General features: G+C 55.6%; 4 protein-coding genes across 15 annotated transcripts in view; 2 read left to right on the top strand and 2 right to left on the bottom strand.

Moving 5' to 3' along the window:
• The window catches only part of TJAP1 (tight junction associated protein 1), a 39,948-nt gene extending 35,556 nt beyond the window's left edge, over window positions 1-4,392 (top strand). For all 11 annotated transcript variants that reach the window (XM_087774701.1, XM_087774694.1, XM_087774695.1 and 8 more), the window contains one exon: window positions 324-4,392. In XM_087774701.1, the coding sequence (XP_087630827.1) occupies window positions 324-1,640 (1,317 nt within the window). In that variant the 3' untranslated portion in view covers window positions 1,641-4,392. The remainder of the gene's footprint in view (window positions 1-323) is intronic.
• Window positions 4,393-6,019: 1,627 nt separating this feature from the next.
• Window positions 6,020-12,455, bottom strand: LRRC73 (leucine rich repeat containing 73). Its single transcript, XM_009471864.2, has 6 exons — window positions 12,059-12,455; window positions 11,442-11,602; window positions 10,274-10,396; window positions 8,943-9,043; window positions 8,098-8,281; window positions 6,020-6,480 (listed from the first exon to the last, which is right to left on the bottom strand). The coding sequence occupies exons 1-6, from the start codon at window positions 12,328-12,330 to the stop codon at window positions 6,410-6,412; spliced, it is 912 nt and encodes a 303-aa protein (XP_009470139.2). The 5' UTR covers window positions 12,331-12,455; the 3' UTR covers window positions 6,020-6,409.
• A 4,950-nt stretch (window positions 12,456-17,405) lies between these two features.
• Window positions 17,406-22,972, bottom strand: YIPF3 (Yip1 domain family member 3). The gene is made up of 9 exons (XM_087775858.1): window positions 22,723-22,972; window positions 22,435-22,641; window positions 22,242-22,348; window positions 21,548-21,593; window positions 21,072-21,164; window positions 20,464-20,595; window positions 19,816-19,929; window positions 19,240-19,363; window positions 17,406-17,906 (listed from the first exon to the last, which is right to left on the bottom strand). The coding sequence occupies exons 1-9, from the start codon at window positions 22,798-22,800 to the stop codon at window positions 17,785-17,787; spliced, it is 1,023 nt and encodes a 340-aa protein (XP_087631984.1). The 5' UTR covers window positions 22,801-22,972; the 3' UTR covers window positions 17,406-17,784.
• A 65-nt stretch (window positions 22,973-23,037) lies between these two features.
• Window positions 23,038-26,495, top strand: POLR1C (RNA polymerase I and III subunit C). Of its 2 annotated transcripts, XM_087775855.1 has the most exons (9): window positions 23,038-23,244; window positions 23,342-23,413; window positions 23,511-23,618; window positions 24,100-24,232; window positions 24,352-24,471; window positions 24,685-24,837; window positions 25,015-25,164; window positions 25,718-25,834; window positions 26,178-26,495. In XM_087775855.1, the coding sequence occupies exons 1-9, from the start codon at window positions 23,176-23,178 to the stop codon at window positions 26,294-26,296; spliced, it is 1,041 nt and encodes a 346-aa protein (XP_087631981.1). In that variant the 5' UTR covers window positions 23,038-23,175; the 3' UTR covers window positions 26,297-26,495. The 2 variants fall into 2 exon arrangements, with proteins under 2 accessions (XP_087631981.1, XP_087631982.1); XM_087775856.1 differs by lacking the exon at window positions 23,511-23,618.

Raw genomic sequence — 26,495 nt, 5'->3', positions numbered from 1 at the left:
GCGCTGACTGGGCCTTGTCTGTGTGCTCACAGGCGTGGGGGACTGAGCCCGTGTGCTGTGTTTTCTTGTTCTCTTCGTAAAGTGGGGCCTGTCAACCATGGCCTAGAAACGCAACTGGTGTGACAGCTAGAGAGCTTTGTTAGTCCCTCGTGGAGCAGGTTTGCTTTGGAAACAGACACCTTTCTCAAGGCGAGGTAGGTGAATGTTAGGGCCAAGATAAGAAGTACAAAGTACACATGAAGGTTGTTTGGAAAAGGCAGTTTATTTCGAACTAAATGGCTTGTGTGGCAGCCCCCTTCTAATGTCCTTTTCCTTCTCCCTAGCTTCCCTATGAGCTGCAGGACATGGTCAATAAGCATTTGCACAACACTCAGGAGTCCGCAGGCCCTGGTCAAGAGGCAACCCACACCTTGGCTCCATCTGATGTTGTGCCCACCTCAGTCATTGCCAGAGTCTTGGAGAAACCAGAATCTCTGGTTCTGAATTCAGCCAAGTCTAGCAGTGGCAGCTGTCCCATGGCTGAGGATGTCTTTGTGCATGTGGACATGAGTGGAGCCCCTCCTGATGCCTGCAACAGCGCAGTGCAGATGGGGAAGGAGGGAGGAGATGCGGGGAAACAGCAGAATGGTGGCTGCAAGCCGCAGAGCAGTGTGGAAAGCGTGCCAGAGGAGGTGCCTGCCTTTGAGAAGCTAAGCCCGTACCCTACGCCCTCACCTCCCCATCCTATGTACCCTGGGCGCAAAGTGATTGAGTTCTCTGAGGACAAGGTAAGGATCCCAAAGAACAGCCCCCTGCCCAACTGTACATATGCTACGCGCCAGGCCATCTCCCTCAGCCTCGTACAGAGTGAAGATGAGAGCTGCGACAGGCACCGGACGCTCCCCAACAGCCCTGCTTCAGAAGGGCGCCATTCAGCCTCTAGCTGTTCCTGTCAGCAGTCCCCCAAAGCGGCCAGGGCTCACGGCTCTTCCCAGAGCAGCCCATTCAGCAGCCCTCCCCAAATCCCGAGCGCCTTTGCCAGCTCTGCCAGCTCCGAGGAGGACCTCCTGGCCAACTGGCAGCGTATGTTTGTGGACAAGGCACCCCCCACCTCAGAGCGGGTGCTGCTGAACCGCACAGCCTTCAGCCGTGACACGGCCCCTGAGCTCCAGAAGAGGTTCAGCTGCTCCATGCAGGAGCTGGGTAGGGCAGCCTCGGCTTACTCGGACGGTGAGGAGTCTGCACAGAGCTGCAGCTGGACCGTGAGCCGGGACTCAAGCGTGGACACAGACAGCACCGAGTCCAGAGCCCGCAGGAGCCATTTCTCCTCAGACTATGGTACAGATTTCTCCCAGGATGAAGCCCAGAAGCTATTGCAGGAAAGCAGTGGAGGCACTGCTGAGCCTGGAAGCCCCTCACCGGAGAAGCACAAGGACTATGTGGACCTTGGCTTGCCTGAGAGCCTAGCTGAGGAGAGAGAAATGTTGCTCCAGGGAAGCAAGGAGAGCAACCAAGGAGGTGCCCAAGAGGAAAGTGGAGAAGGCAGGGTCAAGCCTCCCTTCAGTCGGCCACACCGCAGCCCCAAGAGGATGGGGGTCCACCACTTACATCGCAAGGACAGTCTGACGCAAGCCCAGGAGCAGGGCAACCTTCTCAGCTGAGGCAGGGCAAGAAGCAGCCACACGCTGCAGAGCTGTGGGATGCCTCCATCTGTCCACCTTCTGAGGGAGAAATCTCCCTTAGTGCCCTCCTCCGGGGGGGGCTCTGCTCTGAAATTTTATATTTATTCTCTTCTTTTGCTACCTGGAAGAGCTGGGGTCCCCTTCCCCAGCACCTCAGACCCACAGTACTAGCACACAGTGTGCAGAAGCACACCCGCTGCCCTGGCACACTCGCAGCTCTCTTCACAGCCTCACACTGGTGCCTGTACCGGAGCTCGTTCTTGGTACCCCTCGTCCTGGTGCCTGTGCCTCTTTATGCTCACATCTTCCTTCCCCCTTCCCACTCAGGTACCTGAGGCACTAGGTACTCTCATGCTGGTTGCCCACAGCTGCTCTGCTCTCTTTTAACTTGTGCCAACAGGGCAGAGTGCCTGCGAGGTGGTGTCTGATTCTTGGGAGCCTGCAGGGGCCGTGAGTGGGGCACGAGGGCTCTCCCAGCAGATGGCTCTAGGCCCTTGGGGATATGCTGGGATTGCTGGTGTCTCATTTTCCTGCTGGGTTTTGTTTTCTCCAGCTGCCCTCTGGGTGGTTCTCCAGAATCTGCCTCTGCAGGTCCCCATCGCTTGGCTCCTGCGTCGGGCTCGGCACCAGGGCCCTGCTGAGGCAACGCACGGATGCTGGTGCTGTGGCATGGGGCACTGGTGCCGTCTGCCGAGGCGATTCGGGGAAGCACTGCCTGCTAGGCGCTGGGGTTTGTGTTTGTGTGTCTCCTCCCTCACACTTCTTCCCCCGCTCTCTGTGCTGTTGTTTTGTTTGAATGGTGCTGATGCTTTGCTCTTGGGTGGGCTTCTTTCTTCTTTCCAAGCCTTTGGTTTTGGGGTGTATTGTTTTTTCTTTCTCCCCGCCCTGCATAAACAGACACAGCCGTTGGCAGCCGGTCCAATGCCCGTGTTGAGGGTGTGTTGAGGAGGCTCAGCTCTCAGAGCTGCGCTTCCTCTGATCCTGGCCTCCAGCCTGCAGAAACCCCTCCAGCCTCAAGAACAAGGTCTCGCCCGGGGCAAGCAGGGCGTGAAGGACGCTACTGGGCTTTTCTGGGCAGGGCTCGGTGCAGGGCTGGCAGGGATGCGAGAGCAGTGGGCTGAGGAGCTGCTCCGTGTAGACGCACTACCTCACGGCTCAGCAGCAGCCCTTTGCTGGGGTCTCCTCACATGCCCCCTTCTCCGGGGGGCTCCAGGCTGGCTCTGGTGCCTCTCCGGGGCCTCCCCTTCTGGGCAGGGCCTCTCTGCGTGTTTTTCCTAGTGTAGTGTGATACTGTGTGACTTTTCTTCTCAGTCTTGTGTGCTCGGTGTCTTGTTGGGAGGGGAGGGAAGGGGAGAGGTCTGTAGATGTAGGGTTTTGGGGTTTTTTTTTTTTGAGGGCGTACAAAGCCCAGGCATCCTGTTTTAATTTTGTCCTGTGCCCTCGTCTGTCTGGTGTTTCTTGACTCCCCCAGGGGCGCAAGGCAGAGAATAGTCTGGTTCCCTGCGCTGTGCCCCCCTCAAACCTCGCTGCCTGTCCTCAGCCTGCTGTCTGGTTTTTGAGTTGGGTTTGTGTTGTCTTCCCACCCTACTCAATGAGGGCTCTTCACTGGGCTGTAGGAGGGCAGCCCTCTGTCCAGGAGGGAGCTCCCGTTCATATGCTTACAGCAAGATGTGCAGCCAAGAGCTGCCTGGGGGCCCTGCTCCCCTCCCCAACCCCCTGTCTCCGCAAAGGGCCTGCAGCTTGCAGCTGGGGCCAGCCAGGGCTTCAGCTCGAGCCTGGAGGCTCCAGGGCCTGTGAAAGGGAGCTGCAGGCCTCTCTGGCGGCCGTGTAGTTTGCTTTATGTACTGTGGCTAGAGCTGCTGCCTACACGCTTGCCTTGTTTCCCACCTCGAACAGTTGTGGAGTTGGATGCCACCCTCTGGCAGGGAGGTGGGACTCAGTATTTCACTACAGTATTTTGCATGATACCTGTGCAAACAGGCTGGTGCTGAGAGCAGGAGCCTCCTCTGAGCCTGCAGGGTGTTCATCTCCCTGTCCTGAACGCGGTGGTGGGGTCCTTGCATTTGCTCTCATCTGCCACTCCACTGCTGCATTTCTTCTGTTCTTCTGCAGTGTTCGTTGCTGAGGGCTTGCACCTGCAGCGGCTGCCAGCTCCTGCCTCACGGACATCACCTGGGGTTGGATGCTCACTGAGTGAGCTCTTCTGGCTCTGAGCCTGCTGGTGGCCTGCCTGTGGGACAGCACAGCCACTTGGGCAGTGGGGGAGACATTGCCCCTCAGGGCTCAGCCCCATCTCCCCCGAATCCTGGCATGCTGGTGAGGGGACAAAACCCACTCTTGCTGAAGCAGCTGGTGCTGGTGGTGCTGGGCAGAGCCAGCCTCTCTCTGCTTTTGGTTAAGGTAGACTTAAAAGCAAAACAGTGGAGAAACAGAGGGGTGGCAAAGGGGTGCCCAGTGCCTCACCAGACACTTCTGCTTTGCAGCATTAGGCTGCTGGCAGAGGTTGAGGTGGAGCGGTGGCCTCCAGAGGAGCAGGGCCCTCTCCCGGTGGGCACGCTGCCTGCCCTCTGCACTCCGGCTCACCCCCTGCAGTATTAGCTCTGGGGCCTTGAGCTGACCCCACTTTCAGTGTCCCAACTCCAGACTGTTAATCTGTAATTAATGTGTTTTTTTTCTGAAATTTTCAAACTGATGTATATTTTAAGACCAGAAATAAACTATTTTAAAAGTAGGTGGCAATGGCTATAGTGTTCTCTCTGTTGGTTAAGACCTGGACCAGACCAATGCTGAGCATGTGAGGGACCAGAGCCTCTCATGGTACAATGTCCCAAGTTTGCTGGAATGCGTGTGCCACCCATTAGCTCCCCCAGGGAGAGCAATCCTGTGACCTGTAAGCTTTCCAGGAGGCTGTGAATTCACCGGTCATCCTGAGTGCCCGGCAGCAGCCTGGTTCAAGGTGCTTGTGCAAATGAAATCATCTGTGTGGGGGGAGAGGTGGAGTCTCAGGCAAGGAGTGATGTGTGGGATGAGCGGTGTTTTACTTCTATAATTGTATCCAAGCTCTGGAAACTGCTCTCTGGCTCTGAATGTAGACTGTCAGCTCAAAGATCAAACCAGGCCTACGGACCAGAACCCGTTGTTCACAGCAGCGCTTGTGTCACTTCTGACTCTGAAGCTGACAGCAGCTTAAAAAAGGGCAGATTATTTAACCAGGCAACTTTGAGAAACGTTAACAAACAATGTGGGCAATTTTCACATTACTTAAAGGCTAGGCTTGTCAAAACCTCTGCAATGAAGCTTGTTGTGCTGTAAGCAGCCTGTTACTCATAAAATTCTGCCTACGCCATTTCAACTATTTTGCTGGCTGTCCTTCTGTCTGATCTGTGTCGTGGCAAAGACCTCCACATGCTGATCTAGAGTAGGATAAGGTGTAGCTAATTCTAGTATTTGCCAGTTTTCTTGGAGCCCCAGCTCTGAGAGTCATGTGAGAGTATCAGTTCTCCATTTCAGAAACTGAGTTACGTGGGAACATGTAACATACCCGCTCCCTGCAGTTCATAAGAGTTTTAAAATTCTAGTGTCGGTATTTTCTGTTTTTATTTTGTGTGGGGAGGGAGGATGGGGGTTGATTGGGCATACCCCAGATAGGAAGCCCTCCAGACGTGAGAGAGAGGGAGCTCCTGTAGGATGCCGATATGGACATGTGGAAGCGTTTCCTTTTCATGTTGAATGGTGCTGCAGAGGTCAGAGGGCTGTGTTGAAATTTTCTCCATTGCCCAAGTTACGCTGCCTGTGCCCTTCTGACCTCGGTGTATGCAAAGTGCAACAGAGGAAGAGTTTCTTGTTTCTTTGTCCCCATAATTAATGATTTTATTCTGTGTTCCCTTGAGTAGCAGCTGCTGCCACAATTTAATCTTCCAGCCTAATCCGAGCCGTGAAATACAATCTTCCTTGCCTAGCGCCAGCAAGGGGCACTTGGCCGAGCAGTGAAACCTGCGGTGCTGGTGCGGGACGAAGCCTTCACCAGAGGGTGCGCGGCCGCTGCCAAGCTCCCTGCAGACGGGCTCTAGCCCAGCCCTCTGCCTCCCGGGCAAGGGGAAAGGCCTGGGGGCCAGCAAATTGGGCCATGACCGGCTTCCCTCCAGGGCCGGGCGAGCATCGCGGGGAGCCCGCCTCTGCGAGGAGGGAGGCGGCGGGCAGCACGGGCGAGGGGCGGCTGCCCCCTGCCGGCGCCCCGAGCCCCCGGCGCGGCTCCTGCCTGCTCCTGCCTGCTCCTGTCACCGGGCAGCTGCCGGTACAATCGGCGTCTGCCCCCCCCCCCCCGGGGGCGCAGCGTGACGGAGGCTCACGCCACCATGAATGGTGCCACGTCTGTGACCTTTATAAAACTCTCATCGCAACAGCAGTACAAGCAATAGAAAGAACATCTCTTATGCACATCTGAATAAATACAGCCTGCGCCCCGCGGGAACAGCCGGGCGTGGGGGGGAGGCAGGGCAGCGTGAGCTACACATGCAGCGACGGGACAATCACAAGCGGCCGACGGAGTGCGTGACAACACAGACGTGTGTAGAGATTCGCTCGGACCAGGCTCCAGCACTCAGAGAGCCGAGGGAGGCATCAACAGGACGTGAAATGTGTGAGAAGACGGCTGGGGCAGCCCACCGGAGGCCGGGGGGGGCTGGTGGACGCACGCTCCCCCAGCGGGCACGGTGCTCTTCTCGGCAGAAGCAGGCAGGGTAGCCCAGCTACATTTCTGTTTCTGCTAAGAGGCTGTCACCGAGACCTGACGTCATCAGGACCATCTGGGAGCTGGAATCTGCGGTGAGAGAGGGAGAAAACCATGAGCCGTCTGGGCTGCCGGAGAGCGCGGAGCTGTACTCCAGATCCAGAGGTGAGGATGAGGAATTAGAGCGCCGCAGGGTGGGAGGCGATCTGCTGAGAGGATTGCGAGATTAAGTAGTAACTAGGTCTGCTCTGGCCACGCAGCAGAACAGAATCAATGTTTGGGGAGGAGGGAAGGCAGAGACAGCAGCAAGGGGCCAGGGTGGGGATCTGCATTTGTTGTCTTGGCTGTCAAGAGGAACATCAGCTCTGAACCCTCCCCACACACACTTGCAGGTGATACTGGTTGTGCTGACCCAGTGCCGCCCTTACGCAGCCCTGCACAGACCTTTAAACCTGCACTCACCGAGTGTCTTTTTTCAGCCAGAGAGACAGCACCCAGGTGGGACAGGCTGGCAGGCTGCAAGCCGACTGAACCCACGCAGGGTGGTGATGTTGCCTTCCCAAGAGCAGGGAACGCAGCGGGCAAGCAGCCATTTCATGGCAGCAGAAGCCTGGAAATCCTGACTTTCTGTGCTGCATGAATGGAGGGTTTGTGCAGCCCTCCCCTGCCTGCCTCAGGAAGGTGAGGGCAGCTTGCTGGCTCTGCAACGGCACGGAGCGCCAGCCAGGAATGCTGCGACTCTCCCCACGCCAAGTGAATCAGCTGCAAGGAGGATGGGCATGCATAGCAAGTAAGAATCTCAGCAGGGTACCAGTTTCCCATCCAGAAGCTTTTTTAAACAGAAAAAAATTTGATTTTTTCCTGGATGTGAGGGAGGAGCTCCTTAGTGCCCGTGTGCTTCAGATCCAGAGTCCTACACATTCAAAACTGCTGCGTGGAATCTCTGTTATGGGGATCAATTTCTGGAAACTGGATCCAAAACTTGGCCAGAGCTGTCAGTAAACGATTTTTATGGCTCTAATAAATGAGGATCCAGATGTTTTGAGGCCCAGGGAGTGGTTGTGCTTGTCTTCTGCTAGTCTGATATGAGAACTGGGAGCGGGGAAGGACAACTAAAGGTAAAATATAAAAACCCAAACCAGCAGGATCACAAGGTAGGCATGACAATATACAATATCATATATACAAACAATACACAACGGGTTACTGCTGTCTCCATAATATACCTTTTTTTCTGTTACAAGCAACAGACAGGCTTTGGCACCTGGCTAACCCTTCACACGTTTGGGATGCAGAGATAGGCATAGCTGATGCTGTGCAGATTTCAGGGAGGTTCTGGAAGCAGTGAGGAATGACATGAGTTTTGGCTAGGATATCTGGCAAAGGCCCCTGAGATCTTTAATGCTCCTGCCCTTGAGTTTTAAGACTTTGCACAAAGATTTCGTTCCTGCAGCATCAGGGAAAACGCCTCTGAGGTACCGTTTCCACTCTTTGCAGCAGCTGCATTGTCCTTGGAGGCTGCCTTTCCCAACGCTATTTAACACGAAGGTCACGCCTGGAGGCTGTCTGGATTCCTGTTCACAGGGAGAAGGGACAGACCCCATTCACCAACCCCACCATGAGAGATCAGTGGCCCTGGAAACACCCCAGACACCCCAACTTCTGTCTGTCAGCCCCTGCCCACAGCCCAGGTCCCAGAGCTCTTACTGTTCTGGCAGATCCAGGGGTTCTTCTCCCTGGCTGTGACTTCACGAGCCTCCGTCTCCTCCTCTTCCTCACCCTCTGAAAGCAGGTCAGAGATCTGCTGCTGCAGCTCGGGACTAATGTTGTTCTCCGCCAGGATGAGTGTCCGTAGGGCTGTGGGGTAATTCTCTACCATGTCCAACAAGGTCTGGGTGGAGAGCAAGATAAACATGCTGACAAGCAGCACAGACAACAGCTAGGCTGAGCAGAAAGACCTTCATTGCTCTGTCTCCCTGCAAACTCCATCCCTCCTCTTCTTACCTCTGCCTTCCCTTGGCCTTGACCTCCCTTTGCCAGGCTTTCTGAGAGCCCAAGGACTTCCCATCTTTCTGTAGGAAGAACTGAGCCTGGATTTCCTGGCTCTATCTAAAGAGGAAGGGGCTGCTCTACACCCTGTTGCTGCCACATATCCAGGCTAGTCCCCTCTTACCACTGGGAGCTGGGGCTCTGAGAGGAGAGCCTGTGCTGCCAAGCCTTGGCCCCTATCTGTCCACAGAACTTTAGCTCTGCTCCTCAGTCACAAGTCCAACCCCTTACGTCTTCCAAGAAAACCAAACTACAAATGTGTGTTTTTCCCTGCTGACTTGAGGAGCCCTGGGTCAGAGCTGTAGCTTATGAGCTCCTCCTGCGGCCGAAGGCAACGGGCCAGGGGAAAGCAACAGCACCGCTGGGTGCGGGGAGGGAAGGGGGTGCATGTGGACTCGGGGAGGGGGTGCAGGCAGGTATAGGTCCTAGGGCCTCTATAGATGGCCAAGACCTATGCCCCTGAGACATCAGTCATGCTGTAGAGTAACTGTAGGCTCTCATACCTGGGCTGACTGGTTGGTAAGTCCCGTTCCCTCCAAGTCCAGAACTTCGAGGGTTCGACTGGAGGCCACAGCGACAGCAAGCATCCCTGCTACCTGGTCACCTGTGGGAGAAGCAAACTGGGGCTGTCAGCAGTGCCTGCCTTCCCTCATGTAATACCACATGCCCTCACGGGCCTCGGGCTGTCATGGAAACATCCTCTGAGTATTTCTGCCATCAGACAACCTCCAAATCTCAGTTACCTTGGGGGGAAAAAAAAGCTGTTAACTGAGAAAAGAGACAAGGTAAAGGTGCACCATTTTGTGGTTACGGGAGGAGTCACTGACTATCAGGGGGAACATGAAGGAACACAGTGAAATTGTTTTTATTCCCCAAGGACCTATATCTTCCCAAATCTCTTTCCTACTCAAGGATGTGAGGGCCTTTAATAGTCCCTGTAAGCATCCCAGACGCAGAATAAAGAGCTGAATACCTCAGCCTAGGGGAAGGTTGGAGCCGGACAGAGGACTGCACCAGCTGACGGACTGCTTCCCTGGAAAGGGGCAGACTTTTGGGGGTGGACGCAGCAGGACCAGGAGCATTAAAGATTGATGCTGGTGAAGAGACAAGACTCCAGCGTGTTCTCCTGACATTCCCTGGCGAGTGCCAAGATGCCATACAATTGTGACACCTTCTCTTGGAAAAAAAAAAAAACAGGCTGCTGTCAGATAACACCCCGGGGCCTTTCCTGCCCAAGAGGAGGCACCTGGTGAGGTAGACAGGGCCTGGAGGGAGGCTCTGTTTCCAGACAGGGTGAGGAGGGGAGCGCCCTGCTGATGCTCAGGGAGGCATGGCCCAGTCTCCTCCTCACCACCTTGCAGCAGAGCTGGAGAGAGTTGGTTTCTATGGCAACGAGTGCCAGGCTCTCCTCCTCCTCCCTGCTCCACTTGGAAGATGAAGGGGGGAGCGTGGGGACACACTGCATCTGCCAACCCAGCATCGGCGCCCAGGGCTTCAGGAACAGGGAAGACATGGAAGGTCAAACATGACGACAAAGGCGGTGGAGCGGGCAAGGCACAACCTCCTTTCTGCACCTCCCCGCAGGGCAGGTGGCCACCTCACGCAAGCAGAGCAGCCAGGCTGGCTTTCCCTACAGCCGAGGGCGCCTGGCAGGGTGAACTCACTGCTGGGGACCAGAAGGGACCTATGCAAGAAACTGCCCCATCCTGCTGGTGATACTCTGCCACCCTTCTAGAGCTCGGTTCCCGGCCACCCACCAGCACGAATCGCACAAATGCTGAGAGGCAGGAGTGCAGCGTCCCCTGCTCCTCCCCCCTGCCCCCCCCCAGCTTACCTAGAGGGTTGTAGTCCAGGTTCAGCACGCGGAGCTGCGAGCTGTGAGCCACTGCAATGGCCAGGCGTCCCCAGCCTTTGCTTGTGACGCCTGGGTTGGCGCTCAGCGTTAGCTCTTTGAGGCCTGGAGAAAAGAGAGAAGCCAAACCAGAGCCTTAGGGTCACCAAAGCAGTCTCAGGGGAACTGGTTCAGCTAACCAGAACAGCTTTGAGTTGTGTCCCCTGTACTCCGATGGGCTAAAGGGTTTGGTTTGCTCTGACAACTGTCATCACATATTTCACTGATCAGTGAAATATTTCACTGCCTTCAGCAGTAGCCCTTCATTTGCCCACGCTGTGACTTCCCCATTTCTCTGCTCTCCCTACCTGTGTCCTCCTTTCCTTACCCTAAATAGCAAACACAATGGAAACAAGTAAGGGGTGTGCAAGGTGACTGCCTGTGAGAAGGAGGTGGCACAAGGTGACAGGTTGGAAAGAGGCTAACGGGGACAGTAGGCTCTGAAGCCTGCACCTGGGAGGGGTGGCCAGCAGAGATAACAGCATCAGTGGTACTGTGAGCACACAGGGGAGAAGGTGCTGGGGAGAGGTGGAAAGCACTTTGAAAATCAGGAGAGAGGGGTGGTGTTACCTCAGCACATGCCAGCTCTCAGCTTAACTGGCCCACTGGCCTCTGAACACCAAAGATCATCCCCTGCAAAGATCTGAGTCTTGGCACTAAGGCTACGACCATGCAACTACACACTCACAGAGCGCACCCGCAAGCGGGGGCAATTCCCAGGCACTGACAATAAAGCCAAGTACTGAGGTGGGGGAACACCATACATTTATCTACAGTCATTATCAACACGCAAATGCAAAATAATAAATTCAAAGTCCAAGCTATCCCCTCCTCCAGTTTCAAATGCTCCTGTCATGAACCAGAAGCAACCTGTTGGTGCCTGAGCTCCAGACTGCCAGCAGGACAGATCAATAGCAGAAAGCCCATGCCTGCCTGAGGGAACCGCTTCTCTACTGCTTGGCTTTTCTGCTTTACTTAAGTTGGGGAAAGAAATTCCTCAGCCCAAACTACAGAGCCTGCCTCCTCCAGGGCTGAGGATTTACTGCTGCATGCATCTGCTCCATGTGAAGCTCCACTGGTCATTGTGCAGCCCACAACCCCTGGTGCTTACCGGACTTGGCCCCGTCAGGCGGCAGGAGCCCACAGATAAGGTTGATGCCTTCATCACCCAGCATGCAGTCTCCTAGATCCAGAGCCACCAGCGAGGGGTGGATGGAGAGAGCAGGGTTGAGGAGGGCCAAGCCTGCATCTGTCAGGGGACTCCCATGGAGGCTGTGCAGGTAAAAGGGAAAATTACTAAGCAGCCTTTTTCCTGGGGGCTAACTAACCCGATGGGGAGGGAGGAGCAGACGAAATGAGGAGGATGACAAATCCTAACCCCAGGTGGGGAAAAAGCGCTGGGAAGTCTCTGCTGCGAGGGTCAGCCGGCCACCTCGACCCTTCCCTCCCGGCCAGGACGAGGGGGTGCAGGGGATGCCAGCGGGGCAGCCCAGGTCGGAGGGGCCGGGATGGAAAGCCAGGGCCGTGCCCTGCCGGCGAAGGCAGAGGCGGCTGCTTCCCAGCCAGGTGAAGGGCGAGGAGGTGCCCTCTGCAACGTCAAGGGCGTTTTTCCTCCGACGAGACTTAGATTCAGCGGCTGACCCGGAGCTGCGAGCCCCCGAAAGGCCCGTCCCTGCCCGGGAGGGGGCCAGGGGCACCCCCCGCAGCCCCCCGCCCCGCCGTACTCACAAGAGGGACTGGACGGAGCGGTTCGTCTTCAGGGCCTCGGCCAGCTGCTTGACGCGGTTGATGTTGGAGACGATGCCCAGGTTGAGGTTGAGCTGGGCCAGGGAGCGGGACTCGGCCGCCCCCCGGCAGACGTGCCCGAAGTCCCGCTCGGAGAGCTGGCAGCCGCGCAGCGACAGCAGCCGCACCGAGTTCTCCCGCAGGCTCTCGCAGATGTCCCGGATCTCCGCCCCCGACAGCGTCTCCCCGGAGATCTGGATGGACCCCGGCAGCATCTTCCCCCCGCTCGGGGAGCCGCCGCCCGCCGCCGCCTCACGCCGATCCCGTCGCGGCGGCTGGGCGCCGGGGGGGAGCCGCGCTGCGCGCTGCGGGCCGGGGCGGGCGCCAACGCCGCCACCACCGCCGCCGCCGCCGCCGCCGCCGCCGCCGCCGGGCAGTCCCGGCCCGCCCCACCGCGGCCCCGGAGGCGTCACCGCGCAGCCCTACCGGCGGCCGCCGGGCCGCCCCGCTCCAGCCGGCGGGGCCGCCGCCCCTCGGCGGGCGGCGAGACCCGGGGGACCCATCGGCCGGGGCTAATCCGGACCGGCGCCGGGCTCTGAGCCCCGCGGGGCCGCGCCGCCCCGCTGCGCCAGCACCGCCGGGAGGGGGCCGGGCCGCCCCGCCGCTCCCCGCCCCTCTCCGCCCGCACCTGCCGGGCCGCCCCGCCTCCCCCCTGCCGCCGCCGCGGGCCCTCCTCCCGCCCGGGGCGGGCCGCCGCCGCCGCCACCGCCCTCCCTCGGCCCCGCGCCGCCCGGGCGGGGCCGCCTCCTCGCGGAAGGGGGCGGGCGGGGCGGGACCCCCCATCCCACCCCGGCGTCCCCCGCCGCCATCTTGGGCCCCGGCGCCACTCGAAGCCCCTAAGGGGCGACGCCGGTGCCCGCCGGCTCCTGCCCACTGCCCCGAGGCGATGGCGGGGCCAAGGCCGGCGGGGGCTGTCCCCCCGGCGCTGAGGGGGCACAGGAGGGGAGGGAGGGTGGGAGAAGCCCGTTGGAAGGGCTCTCCCTGCCGGCCCTGCTCCCACCCGGGGAAGGGGCCAAAGCCATTGGGCCATGGCGTGCTCTGGGTGCTTCTTGGTCTGGGGAACAGCAGTCTTCCACCGGCTTTGGTGACATTTACGCTTAAACCTGTTGCACCTCGAGCTTGGACCCATGGCTTAATGGCGTGGTCGGTGTGGACCCAGGCCCAGGGCTCGCGGAGCTGGTGCTTGGAGGCAGCCGGTGAAAGGTGGAGGGCTGGGGAAGCACTGCAGGCTTCTGTATCCCTGCAGGTACGCAGCCTTCGCCCTCAGCCTGGCCCAAGGTGTGAGGGGTGTACCTCGCCCCCTGCTAATTCGCAGGGGATTTGTCTCTTCTCTCCCTCATCGGGTAATCCTGTACTTGGAGAGAAATAGGAAGCAGGGCCCCTGCGTTTTCAACTCCACTGAGCTGAAAAAGGAAGCCAGTGATGTGGAAATTAGGTTAAACCGCCTAAGTAGGCAGCTTTCTGCATGTCACTAATCTGGCTGCTGCATATAGCAGCACTCAAGTGAATCCCAGTCCGGTGGGTAACTCTGGGACAAACCCAGGCTCCTCTGCTTGGTTCGCAGGCCAGGGCGGGAGAGAGGGGATGGAAAGTGAAGGGAAAAATAGGATGTGGAGGAGGATGTGAAGCAATTCTCCTCCATTGAACTGGAGGAGCAGGTCACCTGAGCTGAGGGCTGCACTTTAGGTCCTGAATGAGACAAGGGGAGCAGCAGATAAGAAGCTGGACTCAGATGTCATCTTTAAGACTTTGGCTGCTGTAAATTAGATGCCAAAGTCACCATCCCTTTGAGTAACCCACTGCTGTTCTCTAGAGCTATCTACACACCTCTCTCTGTTTCCCTGTTGAACAGGGGTGCATGGGCTTGATACTGTACCTGCAAGCCATGCCAAGACCAGACCACTGGCCTGGCAACACATCTGTGCTGGGATATGAGCAGCAGCTGCGAGCATCCAGCTGTCGTTCAGGTGATGGCTTTCAAAAAAGGAGCGACTGATCCCTGAGGTCACATTAAATGGTCCAGGTGAGAACGGGATCCTACATATTGCAGGGCTGCGAGGGGCAGAGGCTGGATGTCGGAGTGGTGGGCAGGAGGGGTGACCAAGGAAATACCAGCTGCCGATCTATCCAGGTCGACTGGAAGACTGCACTCAGTCTCACTGCACAATTCCCTCCAGGTACTAATTAACCCGTGCTTCATTAAACAGGCTATTATTAGAGTGGTGCTTGGAGGAGAGCCCCTGGGACATGTCCAACTTCAACTGACAGCAGCAGCCCCAAAGCATTGATGAAGATGCCCTAGTGCTGGCATCTTCACTGCCTGTTGGCAGGAGCAAGAGCACATTGAGGAGACAAGCGTCCTACCTTCCTTTATGCTCAAATACATAGGGAAAAGTGGCGCAGGAGCTAATGGTTCAGAGCTTTGGCTCACTAAACCTAATTAAGGGTTATGCAGAGGGGAATTTGGCAGTGGTATTTTGTGAAGAACTAGATACTGCTTCCTTGTCATGGGCAGTTGCCTGGCAGGTATGAGGAAGGTAGTTTATTGTTTACCTGCTGGGGGCACAAGGAATGAGAGTTGACGCTCTAGACTGGTGCCATTAAGAGCTAACACATAAACAGAGAAAAACAGTGAATGAGGAGCAGCTAGAGTGAGACTAGATGCAGGAAGGAAAATGAATGGGAGAAAAAACAGCCTACTTGTAACCCAAAACACAACTACAGTGACAATTAGTGCAACAAGGATGGACTGTAAGAAGGGTTGGACTCCCAGGTATTGCAGAGGAGAGGAGGAGGTCACAGATGCTTTAATATACATTTTATCTTCCTCTTTCTAACCTGACAACTTTATACATTTATTTCAGCTTTAATAGAAAGGGGCTTACACAGTTCTCACAGAGCTACCCTTCCTCAAAAGGGGAAGGTGATCGGGGAATTATTTCAGATTTGCTGCAAGGGAGGGGGGAGAAAATTACTTTAGATTTGCGGCAAGGGCCATGGCAGGAAACAAAGGCAGAGATAGTCTGGCATGATAGGGCTGTAAGGCTCGTCCTGATAACTAGAGGACTTGAGTAAGCACCGAGAGGTGCCCTCCCACAAGGACTTTACTAAGGCTGTGCGCTCAGCATTCTCCCTGGAACTGCAGCACACATGCACTTCCCTGCAAAAGTGCATCCCTCCCTGTCAGCAAAAGGAGACGCTGAAGCTCTCAGCAGAGTGCTGAATTTCTGGCAGTACAGAACAATTCAGCCTCCAGCTGCTGCTGCGCAGAGAATTAATCAGGGCTGAAGAACTTGAGCAGAGCAAGCCCCACAGCTTCCGAGAGGGTGGTTGGTTGTCACCCTGGTCATCTGTCCCCAGCTGACATGACACACACGCTGTGCAGGGGAAGCGTGAAGAGTTTGCTCGCTGCTCTCTCCTGTGCTTTGAGTGAAAATACAGAGCACAGCTTCATCCCTCTGATGCAGCTAGGTGTGGGAGGGGAGCACAGCTCTTCTCCGACAGCGTCTGTAGATCAGCAGTGATTGATAGCATTTGGCACAGAATGATTTTTCTTCTTGGCTGGACTTATTCTAGTGACAATTGCCTCTTTCTCCTTCCCTTCCCCTCTGCCCGTGCTTGGAGAGTTTGCGCTAAGAGAAAGACCCATTCTAGGCTGCCAGGGCAAGAAGTGCAAATTAGAAGCCAGCCTCCTGTGGAGTTATAAAGAGGGAAATACTAGAGTCATTCAGCATTACAAACTAACACTTCCATTTTGTCAAGTTTGAAAGTAATGGAAATTCTAGGAGCTTAAAGTTGTTCAATCGGTCCAAAAAAAAAAAAACAAAGGGAGACTACTAGCCCCAATAATTAATTTGATTCCCCCAAACAACTTGCTTGGTGTGGTGTTCTTTAGCCAAAGTAAGTTTCCCAAGGGGGTGGGGGGGGCAGGAGAAGAGAGCAAGGGAACGTGTCTATTATGCGTGCGTTTGTTAGCAGACAAGCTTCTTGCTCTTGGAAGGGGAACAAATTATGAACTCAGGAATAAGCAAATAGTGCAAAGTAGGTCTCTGACTGAAAATGCGCAAGTCCTACCCAATGAGATTTTTGTTTTAACTGTAGCAGATGACCAGCCTGGCGACAGTAGCTGGCGCTATCTTTCTCTCTTTCATCGCACCTTGGCACTAGTTCAAATGCCACTACAGCTGCATTCTCTCCCACCAATATAAGCAAGGGGCCGAAGAGTGCAGTTCTGACATGCTGTCTGCCTTGTGCACAGCTAACTTGCGGGTACACCAAGACAGGGAAATATCTTGGGTTTTTTTCCAGCCCGAGCATAAGGATGAACTTCTCTGAGGAGTGGCTTCTCTCCTCCAGTCATCCAGAGCTCCAGGGAGAAGAGAGAGAAGGTGTAAGCCAGCTAGCAGCTAACAACTTTCTATTCTTGGACCAGTACAAGTCTGAGTAGTGAGGGAAGACTACATCTGAACTACGCAATTGTGAGTTACTGCAGTGCAAGTAAGCCTAGGCTGGGCTGCTCTGCTTCCCCTTCCCCATCCTTACTGACGCTTTCCTGCGTCAGTAGGCTGGAGATAAATGTGCCAACTATATTACGACTGTACACCCCCCCATTTCTCCCCTTGTTTAACGGGAACGCTGGAGAAAAGTTTGCCGGAGACTCTCAAGGCTCCAGGAGTCCTTCAGAAACAAGGCCTAGACTCAGCTTGAAAAGCCAGAGAGTACACAGCAGACTCTGTCTGCGGGAGCAGGATGCCGCTCCTGCTCAGAGCAACGGGGTGACAGTCCCACGGCTGGCAGACGGGAGAGCAAGCTGCGTGAGCGTGAGCTGAGGTGAACTGGCCTCTTCAATAGAAATATCCACAGAAGACCAGGCACAAACATGCTGCCCCTGCAGTCAGAACTGCTGCCCCACAGAGCAACACGGGCAGAAGGGTGATAAGAACAATAGGTGCTGTGGAAGCACGGGGACAGATAGTTTCTGACACACACAGGAGAAGGGACGGTGAGGTGAGATAGCAGCTTGGAACAAGTGAAAAGAGCGAGATCGATCTGGAACATGACATGGAAGAGAATGTGGTTAAACTTTGTGCTGTTCCTGAAAATCTTCAGAGAAACTAAAGCTGCTGTGCCTTTTGGGCTACGGAAAAAGTGCCCAAAACAGGCCACGTATCAGAGAACATTTGAATTAGGACAGCAGAAAATTGCAAAAAATCCTGCTTTTAGTCTAGGAGGGGACAGATAAAGGTGTAGAGACGCAACACCACTCTTCCATTACACCAGGAGGCTCAAATGTAAGACATCAGTCAGCACCAACATCAATTTAATTCTTCCCTCTTCAGGACAGGAGCAGGGCAGATAGCCCTGGGGTTACATCAGCAAGCGGAAAGAGGGGTAAGGGACAACTGCGCTGGGAAATCCCAGCTAAACATGCAGGCAACAGAACCACTCTACTCAAGACAGCCCAGAGCTGGGTGGGGGAAGAGCATAGTTCTGAGTCACTGAGGTGCAGTCCACTTGGCTGCCCAAAAGTGCAACCCAAAGGACAGGTCCAGGAAAACAAAACCAAGTCTTCTTCCTGCTGTTCTGTCCATTTTCTAAGAGGCAGCAGGTTATTATGGCCCTATGCAGCCCCGAAAAGTAGTGAAGGAAGCAAGTCCAAGTCTGTGAAACTACAGGGTCAATGCAACGGCTTTGGCTGTTGTGTTCAGTACAGCATTGGAAACAACTGGAATGTCTCTGGCAACTCTCTGAAAGGGCGGCATGTTGGGTCCTTCCAGTGTGTCCAGGATACCTGCAGGGAACAGAAAAAAAAAAAGGGGAGAGTAGCAAGAGTCAGTTCAGATGCAGATGGCACGTTTCTTCTTGCATTTCCTTCTGGCCAGGTAGTGGCTGATAGTGGCAGGGCCCAAGACACGTAAAGCACTTGGAGGCGATAGGAGGAGACATCTAGCCCCAAAAAATGAACAGCAGTAAACACCTCCATCCAGAGACCACAGGGTACAGATCAGAGCTTGTCCCTGGGGCAGGGAAACTGCGTGTTACCAAGAGGAATGTAGATCCTTTCACTTCGAGGGTACCAGATCCAGTCCCCTGCCATTTGACCCGAATGCAGACATTGCCAGGGATACTGCTCTGCTGAGGCAGCTTGATAAAATCCTCCCCCCACCTCATCCCAGCACAGACCCTGCTCTTAGACCAATTCTTTGCTTTCACCCCGAGATACACTTGCAGACTCACATCAGGAGTTGCAGACTCACATCAGGAGTTGCAGCTGGGGGTACAACGTGGAATTTTTGTCACTGCAATGTGAACATAGCCCCTGCTTGGCAGGAAACACACATACCAATGCAAGTGTCCTCCAGTTCCTGTCAATAACCTTCTCAAGACTGATAATCAGCCTTGGAGATCCTTGAAGGATAAAATATACTCCAAGCAACTTCATTTCATCTGCTGAAAAGCTGCAGATGAGGGCTCAGAACCTTCACCATAAGAATGGATCCGGAAAGAACAGTATTTACATCTAAAAGGACTTGTAATGCTCTGCTGTAACCCCGAATTATGCAGATTTAGCTGCAATACCATGAACAGATCTGGCTGCCTAAACTCAAAAAGGGGTTACATTTATTTTTTTATTTTTTTTAAAGGGGGACCTGAATACTTCTAGCCTGGTAACCAGCACTGACTGGGGAAGATGCAGCTTCTGCTATCAGTGCTGTACAACACAAGATAAAAAAAGGTGTTACACAAAGAAGGAAAAAGGCTTATGACACATTTCCTGATCAGAGAAAAGCAACCTGACTTCAGCAAGATTCAGGAAGGGACTGGACATCTGCATGCAAGAACAGTCGGTGCTGTAACGCTTCACTTGTGGGGAAAGAAGAAGCGTCCTGCTTCACAACGTAGGTCTTAAAAGTAGTATAAGTACTAAAACTCAGTGCCCAGAGACTACCCCACATCTACAGCTTCCTCTAATAAAGCCAGTGCTGGTCACTCTTGGGTTGCAAACTGCCACAGATGCCCTCAGGTCAGATCCAAACTGTCCATCCTTTCTCTCAGAGAGAACAAAAAGCAGCTCCTCTTCCCCCAGATCCAACAGGATAAGTCTTCCTATCTCCCTTGCTTACCTTCTACCACCTTGTGATAAGCAAAGTGCAGATAAAGGAGGAAAAGCATGTGCAGAGCAGCAAGGGTCCCGCACAGGATGAGCCGCTGGGTATGCCCCACGGTGCGCGACACCAACACAGCAACCTAGGAGAGAGGTGGAGATTAGAGACAAGGTAGCCGCTACCCGAGCCTCTGGCCTTGCAGTCAGGAGCACACAGGAGGATGTTCCAAGCAGCAAGAGCCAGTGGAAACACTGCTCAGAGCCTTTTTTGCAGTTTGCATTCAGAGTAATCTGACTTTGTTTCACGTAGGTGAACCTTGCCCAGTCTTGTCAAGAGTTCAGGATGCTGAGGCATGGCTCTCCACAGCAGCAGGGAGAGCAAACCTCCCGTGGCTGTTAGAATGTGTGAGGATATTAAGCCCAGTGTCACCTCCGTACACCAGTGGCCAAATCACCCAGGAGCGTCAGGCTGTTCTTCACAGCAGCCTGACTGGCTGTGAAATGAACTGCCTGGCCCAAGGAACAGAAAGCAAGCAACACTTCCCTCCCTTTTTTGTCCCCAGAAAAGGAAGGCCCCAGGCTGCCTGTCCCTTACCATTCGTAGTGTAGAGAGTCCACCAACAACCAACCAGAAGACATAGAAGAGGGAGTGGAAGTGGATATTATACGTGACAAAGAGAGTGATGCAGTGCCCAAAAAGGCCATAGCCCTGACAAAACAAAAATGTCCATGTTACAAGCGCCAGTCCCACACATAGGGCCGTTGATCAAGAGCATGAACAGCCTATTCCTGCAATGCTTCACCAAGGCAAACCTTCACAAACCACTCATTCGATGCCAGAGAGTCAATCAGCACAACAATTTTAACAGCAGATCACACCCCGATAATCTGCCTGAAGGATTCACAGGGATGTCAGAGATTGCAACAACTTGGGAAACGGAGGAAAGAGCCTCTGATTACAGAGAAATTGGAATCTCCTGGTTTTTTTACCACCAGGCTCGCAGATTAGGAAGTGCAAAGCAGGAGACCTGCACGAAGGACCTGCCTCTTTGTACTATGGCTGTGCCTGGAATGGGGCAGGTCAGAAGAGCATCCTGGAATTCCAGGTTGTCCCAGTGCAGTCACTTGGGATCGCTGATTTACAAGGACTTTTCCCATTCTCTGGAAGGAGCTCACAGGCCACCCTCTTGCTGGAACACCAGGCAGCCAACCCGCACCTTGGGGCATCCCCATCTGTACGTACCAACAGCGACAGCATCTGCACCATTGTGATTTGGGCATTGCAGAGATATGCCAGGAAATAGATGAAAGAGGAGACGCCCAACCAGTAACCGAAGCAGGTGCCGATGGCCGTGCCCATCAGTGTGCCTTCCCTCTGTGGAGACAGCGTCAGGATGAGGAGGACTCAAAGAAGCGAGGAGGAGCGCCTGGACGACACTCTTAGTCGTACGGTTTAGTTTTAGGTAGCCCTGCGAGGAGCGGGGAGTTGGACTCGATGATCCTTATGGGTCCCTCCCAACTCGAGATATATTCTATGATTCTAAGTGACCTGCCAGCAGCCAAATCCCACCACAGAGAGTTCCCAGAGCCTTTCTAGGCATTATCAAAGAGCTGACCAGCAGCACCCAGGGTGCCATGTGACCGACACCCCAGCTCTCCTAGCAGCAGAGCATCAAGACTTTCTCATGCGTCCTTCCTCCCATCCCCAAACCAACAGGCTCTTCCTCAAATCAATCTGCTTTTCAGCAAGATGCTGCTCAGTCGTCAAAGAGGTTTCCTCTCCCTTTCTAGTGTCGTTATAGCAATCCAGGGCCCGGTCAAACCACAACTTATCACTGAGACTCGACGTACAATAATGGTGTCCGAGGTCTTCATCCCATGCAAAAGGATGGCCACCAGTGTGAAAACCAGCATGAGGGGTCCATAAAGCTCGCCTGCAATCTTCTGCAGAATGAGACAGATCAGGGAAGGTTTGGTTAATGCTCCTGAATACCAGGCTCCCCACCCCAAGTGACGCGAGAAGTGCCTTGGGTGAAGTTTATCACCTGTCCCCCTGAGAAGTAACAGCAAGGCCATTGCTGATAGGAGCCAGGCAGAATAGGTTGTGTGATGAGGAGCCTGGGAGGTGTGAAGTCAAGAACTGTACCAGCACTAAAGGTAATAGATCGGGGTTTGGAACAACCACAGGAAAGGGCTTAACAATATTTTCAGAGAGATGAAAACCTAACAAACTCAGGTCCTTAATAACATGGACTCCTTTAGTTTTACAAGCTGTCTGTGGGACATTCACTTGGCCATGGAGTCTGAATCAGCAAAAGGGAACTCACCTGTGGGAAATTAATCATCTTCACGGGAATCATGGACTCCAGCAGTCTGCATCACAGCCAAGCAGGGAATGACATCAGGAGCAGGGAGGACAACAGGATGGTTAACAAAATGCTTCAAAAGTAAAAGATCCCACACACCCATTACCAGTGCATTCTGCTCTGGTCACAGGCCTCGGGGGACAGAGATTCCTTCTAAAGGGTCACGTAAGGTAATTAAAGGAGAAACACCTTACTGTCAGAAAAACCTTACTTAACTTTGGTGGGGGGGATTCAACAAAAACGTTTAGGGATCCACTATGGGATAAGAGATCATGGACAGAACAGCAGGAAGGCAAGGCACCTTTCTTCATCCAGCCTCACAAAACTCTGCCTTTTTGGACACAGCTGTGTTGCAAACCCAGCAGAGGCCACATAACGCACCTGAGCAGCAAAAGGCTGAAGATGCCCCAAAGCCCTTTTTTTCTGCCCTGAGCAGCCGTGCTGGGTGACAGGGCTGCCAGCCCACCTGGGGGACCTCACTGAGGACACCGGGACAAAGCATAGCGTGTTTCCCCGTATCCGAGCCTTGCTGCCAGCCCACCCAGCTTGCTCGCTTTGGGGGGACAGCCAGCCCCTCGCCGGCAAGAAGCCGCCGGCTCCCCGCCCCGTTCCCCCATGCCCCCCGGTGGAGGTGGCCGGGCCGGGCCCTGCCCACCTGGCGCGCACTTGGACGGGCTCCACGTCGAAGTAGGGCCGGAGGATGTCGATGTTGGCGTAGAGGCTGAAGGCCCTGGAGGCTTGCCTCTTCCCCACCTGCCACATCTGCGGAGAGAAGGGAGCGGGCAGCGGCCGGGCGGGCGGGCAGGCGGGGCCCCCCGGGGCTGGGGGCGGCCCGGGGCCGCGCTCACCTGGTCAGCCACCTGCCGGCCCAGCTGCCCCCGCAGCCCCTTCATGCCCAGGAACTCCCCGTCCTCCTCCTCGGCGGCCCCCGCCTCGCCCTCCGCCTCCTCCTCCTCCTCCTCCTTCATGCGCTGGTGCATCTCCCCCATGTCCTCGAAGCTGGAGCCCGACGTGTCGTCCATGTTCTCCATGTCGATGACGGCTGAGCCGCCACCCTGCGCCGGGGCGAGACAGCGTCAGCGCCCGCTCGGCTCGGCCCCGCAGCAGCACCACCGCCACCCCCGGCCCGGCCCCACCTGCATGTTGTCCTCGAAGCCGCCCCACTCAGCGGCGCCGCTCCTGCCGCCGCCCGCCGCCGCCCCCGGCGCCGCCATGGTGCCCGGCCCGCGCCGCGCTGGCTGCTGCCGCTGGCCAGCGGCGGAGCACCCAGATGTGACGACAGAGACAGAGGCGGAAGGCCCCCCCCACGCGCTTGAGAGGGCGGGTCGGCGCCGCCGCCATCTTGTGTGTGGCGCAGGGCGGGGAAGGGCGCAGCGGGGCAGGGGAACGGCGAGACGGCAAAGGGGGACAGCGGGGGGGGTGGCGGAGCGAGAGGCGGGAATGCGCTGCTGCAGGGACCGCGGGACGGCCGGCGACAGGGGAGCGCCGCGCTCCCGGGCCGCGGCGAGGCCACGCGTGGGCGGGCGGAGGCGCGTCACGTGGCGGGGAGCACCGCCCCCCACGCCCCCCCGCTGGCGGCGGCGGCGGCCATGGCGGCCAAACGGGGCACCGACGAGATGCGGGACCGCGTGGTGCTGGGCGAGTTCGGCGTCCGCAACGTGAGTGGGGCTGGGCGCAGCGGAGCGGGGGGAGCCCGGGCCTCCCCCTTGGCGGCCCCGGCCCCCCTGACGGCCCCGCCTGTCCGCCTCCTCGCAGGTCCACACCACCGACTTCCCCGGCAACTACCCCGGCTACGAGGACGCCTGGGACCAGCGGCGCTTCGAGGAGGTGGGTGAGGGCCGGCGGCCGTTGTTGGGGCGGTTGGTGGGGGGGTCGGGTCCCGCACGCGGCGCCCGGCGTGACCCGCGGCGCGTGGCCCGTGCAGGCGTTCCGCGTGGACATCATCCGCGAGGAGGAGGGCGCGCTGGAGTTCGACATGGTGGGCATCGACGCCGCCATCGCCAACGCCTTCCGCCGCATCCTGCTGGCCGAGGTACCGCCGCCGGCGGGCGGGGACCGTGCGGGGAGCCGCGGGGAAGGCCCGGGGGTGCCGGCCTCGGAGCGGGGGGACTTGAGCGGCGGGGAGCGGGGCGGAGGGTCCTGCCGCACGTCAGCCCTTGCAGACAGCTTCTGGGCGCGGAACAGAAGCGCGAATTCGTTCTGCGCACCTGCCAGGAGCCCAGGGAGAGCTAGGGCCTTAGCAGCACGAGCGATAGCGCTTGTTGCTCTTAAAGGTGCTGTTTGTAATGTCTGCGGATCAGTCTGCCCATCGCCTCTTGTGATCATTTGTTTATAAAAAAAAAAAATAAACGGGGAAGGGGATATATTGGGTGTAAGGGTATATTGGGTAGCCTGGTTTGGCACTGCAAAGAGCCTACAGGGCAATTATGTATGGGAGAGAAGGGACACTAGCTGGATGTTCTGTTGCCGTGTAGTTCAACTGTCATGATGACTCGATCTCTCGTCTCCCTGAGGTGCCAACGATGGCTGTAGAGAAAGTCTTTGTGTACAACAACACGTCCATTGTGCAGGATGAAATTCTGGCTCATCGCTTGGGCCTCATCCCTATCCGAGCTGACCCTCGACTCTTCGAATATAGAAACCAAGGTGAGAGTCTTGGATCAAATGGAAATATTGAAGGTTTTCCCCAAAGCAGGAAATCAGGGTCACGTAAACTGAGCAGAAGTGTGATTCCATAGAGGCTCACACTGTTCTCCCCTTCCCAGGAGATGAAGAAGGCACAGAAATCGATACTCTGCAGTTCCAGCTGAAAATAAAATGCAGCCGAAACCCTCAGGCAGCCAAGGAATCATCTGATCCTAATGAACTATATTTCAATCACAAAGGTGAGATCTCACCTAAAAAGAGGTGCTGTGGTTTTTTTTTTTTTCCTTTTTCATCTTGGGAGGCAGGATTTGGTCTGTTCTTTCAGCCCTGTGAGCAGAGAGAGCCGATTCCCTCATTCTGCTGAACTTACTTTTTGCCATCTCCAGTCCTGTACAGGTCAGCAACCTGTTTTGAGACAGCAGCTGGCTGATGCTTGTGGCTTCTCTTCGCAGTGTACAGTAAACATATGACGTGGGTGCCCTTGGGGAATCAGACAGACCTCTTTCCAGATGCTGACTTCCGACCTGTTCACGATGACATCCTCATTGCGTTGTTGCGACCTGGCCAGGAAATAGATGTGCTTATGCACTGCGTCAAGGGTATAGGTGAGTGAGTGGTGGGTCCTGGGGCAGCGGGAGGAGGAGTGCGAGTGCTCGGACTAGGGCACAGCTGTGTGAAGGGGAAGGGTGGAGAACTGGCTTTCCTCCTGGAACTTTAGGCCCTGGCATCCTTGTGCTCTGGTTCCCTGAGGCCTGCCCTCATCCTCTTAACTCTTCATGCAGGTAAAGATCATGCCAAGTTTTCTCCCGTGGCCACGGCTAGTTATCGACTGCTTCCTGACATTACTCTCCTGCAGCCCATTGAGGATGAGGCAGCCGAGATGTTGCAGAAGTGCTTTTCCCCTGGAGTCATTGAGATCCAGAACATCAAGGGTACTTTTTTGCTGCTCTAAAGTGCCTTTTTCCTTACGAGTCTTAGCAGAGACTGATCAGAGACTAGAGCCAAGCCCACGTTGTGATGTTGTCTTGCCGATCAGAAACGTTCATGCTATTCTGAGCCTGGTTTTATGGATGAGTGGCTGTCACATGGGGAGGTGTTGGGTGATGAAGGGGGATCTCCCTGAAATGCTAAGGCATTGGGTGCCTGTCTGCAGAGCCCTGCGGCTGCTGACCGCAGCTTCCGGTACTGGTCAGTTGTCTGTAGGACTGGATAGTGAGCTTGCTCTTTACAGCAGCTGAGTGTGGAGAAGACTTCTTGTGTCCTGCCCAGGGGTACATACAAGCTCGGCGTTTGGGTTGGAACTGTTCAAGAAGACCAGTTCTGTCAGGTTGGAGTTTCACGCTGGGGATGTGCTGATTCTTTGTATTTGTGGCTTTGCTGCCTTTGCTGACGGGGGAGTGCATGTTTGAGGGGTAAGCACCTGCCATGACCACAAGGCGCCCATCTGCTACAGGTGCCCATCTCATTTCATCTTTTCCCCTTTAGGAAAGAAGGTGGCAAGAGTAGCCAACGCACGGTTGGACACATTCAGCAGAGAAGTTTTCCGTCATGAGGGTCTGAAAAACCTTGTGCGCCTGGCAAGAGTGCGAAACCATTACATCTGTAAGTGCCTCATTTTCCACAGAACAGAGAGCCCTGCTGTGGTTTGTGTAAACAAGCAGACTGGCCATCGCGTATAACTGGGTCTCTGCCTCCCCCTTCCCCCCCACGTCATCAGCCTTCATACATTCGTAGCCCAGTTGGTAACTACTGAGGTTGTGGTTTGGTGTTGCTTTGGGATTGAATGTGTTTGTGCTTCCTGCCGGCAATGTAACATCTTCTCCTCTGGCTGTGGAGGTCTGGCTTGTCAGACGTGCGGTGTAAGGGAAGACGAGGGACAGAAATGCTGGAGCCAGGTGTAGGCTGAAGCTGCATTGTGGCTGTGCTGACTTCTGTCTCTGTGCAGTTTCAGTGGAGTCGACGGGTATCTTGCCTCCAGATGTGCTGGTGAGTGAAGCCATCAAGATCCTGATGGGAAAGTGTCAGCGCTTCCTGAATGAGCTGGACTCTGTGCCTATGGAGTGACCAGGCTGTGGCTGGGAAGCATAGCCCTGCACTGCTGTTCTGGGCTTCCTGCACCTGCCTACAGGGGTGATTCCTCTTCTGTAGGCAAGAGGTTTGAGATGGGCTTGTTAAGAGTCCTAGGACCATCTCTTTGAATTTGTTTTCTGTTGGTAATGAGCCTCAGTGAGGAGATGCACTAAAATAAAGGCTTTTCTTTACA

This window comes from Nipponia nippon, unplaced genomic scaffold, assembly GCF_047370975.1.
Source record: "Nipponia nippon isolate SJK-2023a ecotype South Korea unplaced genomic scaffold, ASM4737097v1 scaffold_4, whole genome shotgun sequence".
Taxonomy (NCBI): domain Eukaryota; kingdom Metazoa; phylum Chordata; class Aves; order Pelecaniformes; family Threskiornithidae; genus Nipponia; species Nipponia nippon.
This window is presented reverse-complemented; position numbering and strand designations above follow the sequence as displayed.

Bases quoted from the DNA above. Each gene is read 5' to 3' on its own strand.
- LRRC73 (XM_009471864.2), bottom strand. From the start codon at position 12,330: ATGCTGCCGGGGTCCATCCAGATCTCCGGGGAGACGCTGTCGGGGGCG. The intron at 10,397-11,441 runs GTAAGCACCAGG...TCTTTTCTCCAG, and splicing joins GCCTGACGGGGCCAAGTCCG to GCCTCAAAGAGCTAACGCTG. The intron at 9,044-10,273 runs GTAAGCTGGGGG...CTTCTCCCACAG, and splicing joins CCTGGACTACAACCCTCTAG to GTGACCAGGTAGCAGGGATG.
- YIPF3 (XM_087775858.1), bottom strand. From the start codon at position 22,800: ATGGCGGCGCCGGGGGCGGCGGCGGGCGGCGGCAGGAGCGGCGCCGCT. The intron at 21,165-21,547 runs GTGAGTTCCCTT...CTCATTCTGCAG, and splicing joins AGATGATTAATTTCCCACAG to AAGATTGCAGGCGAGCTTTA. The intron at 17,907-19,239 runs GTAAGCAAGGGA...TGTTCCCTGCAG, and splicing joins TTATCACAAGGTGGTAGAAG to GTATCCTGGACACACTGGAA.
- POLR1C (XM_087775855.1), top strand. From the start codon at position 23,176: ATGGCGGCCAAACGGGGCACCGACGAGATGCGGGACCGCGTGGTGCTG. The intron at 24,472-24,684 runs GTGAGATCTCAC...TTCTCTTCGCAG, and splicing joins ACTATATTTCAATCACAAAG to TGTACAGTAAACATATGACG. The intron at 24,838-25,014 runs GTGAGTGAGTGG...CTCTTCATGCAG, and splicing joins GCACTGCGTCAAGGGTATAG to GTAAAGATCATGCCAAGTTT.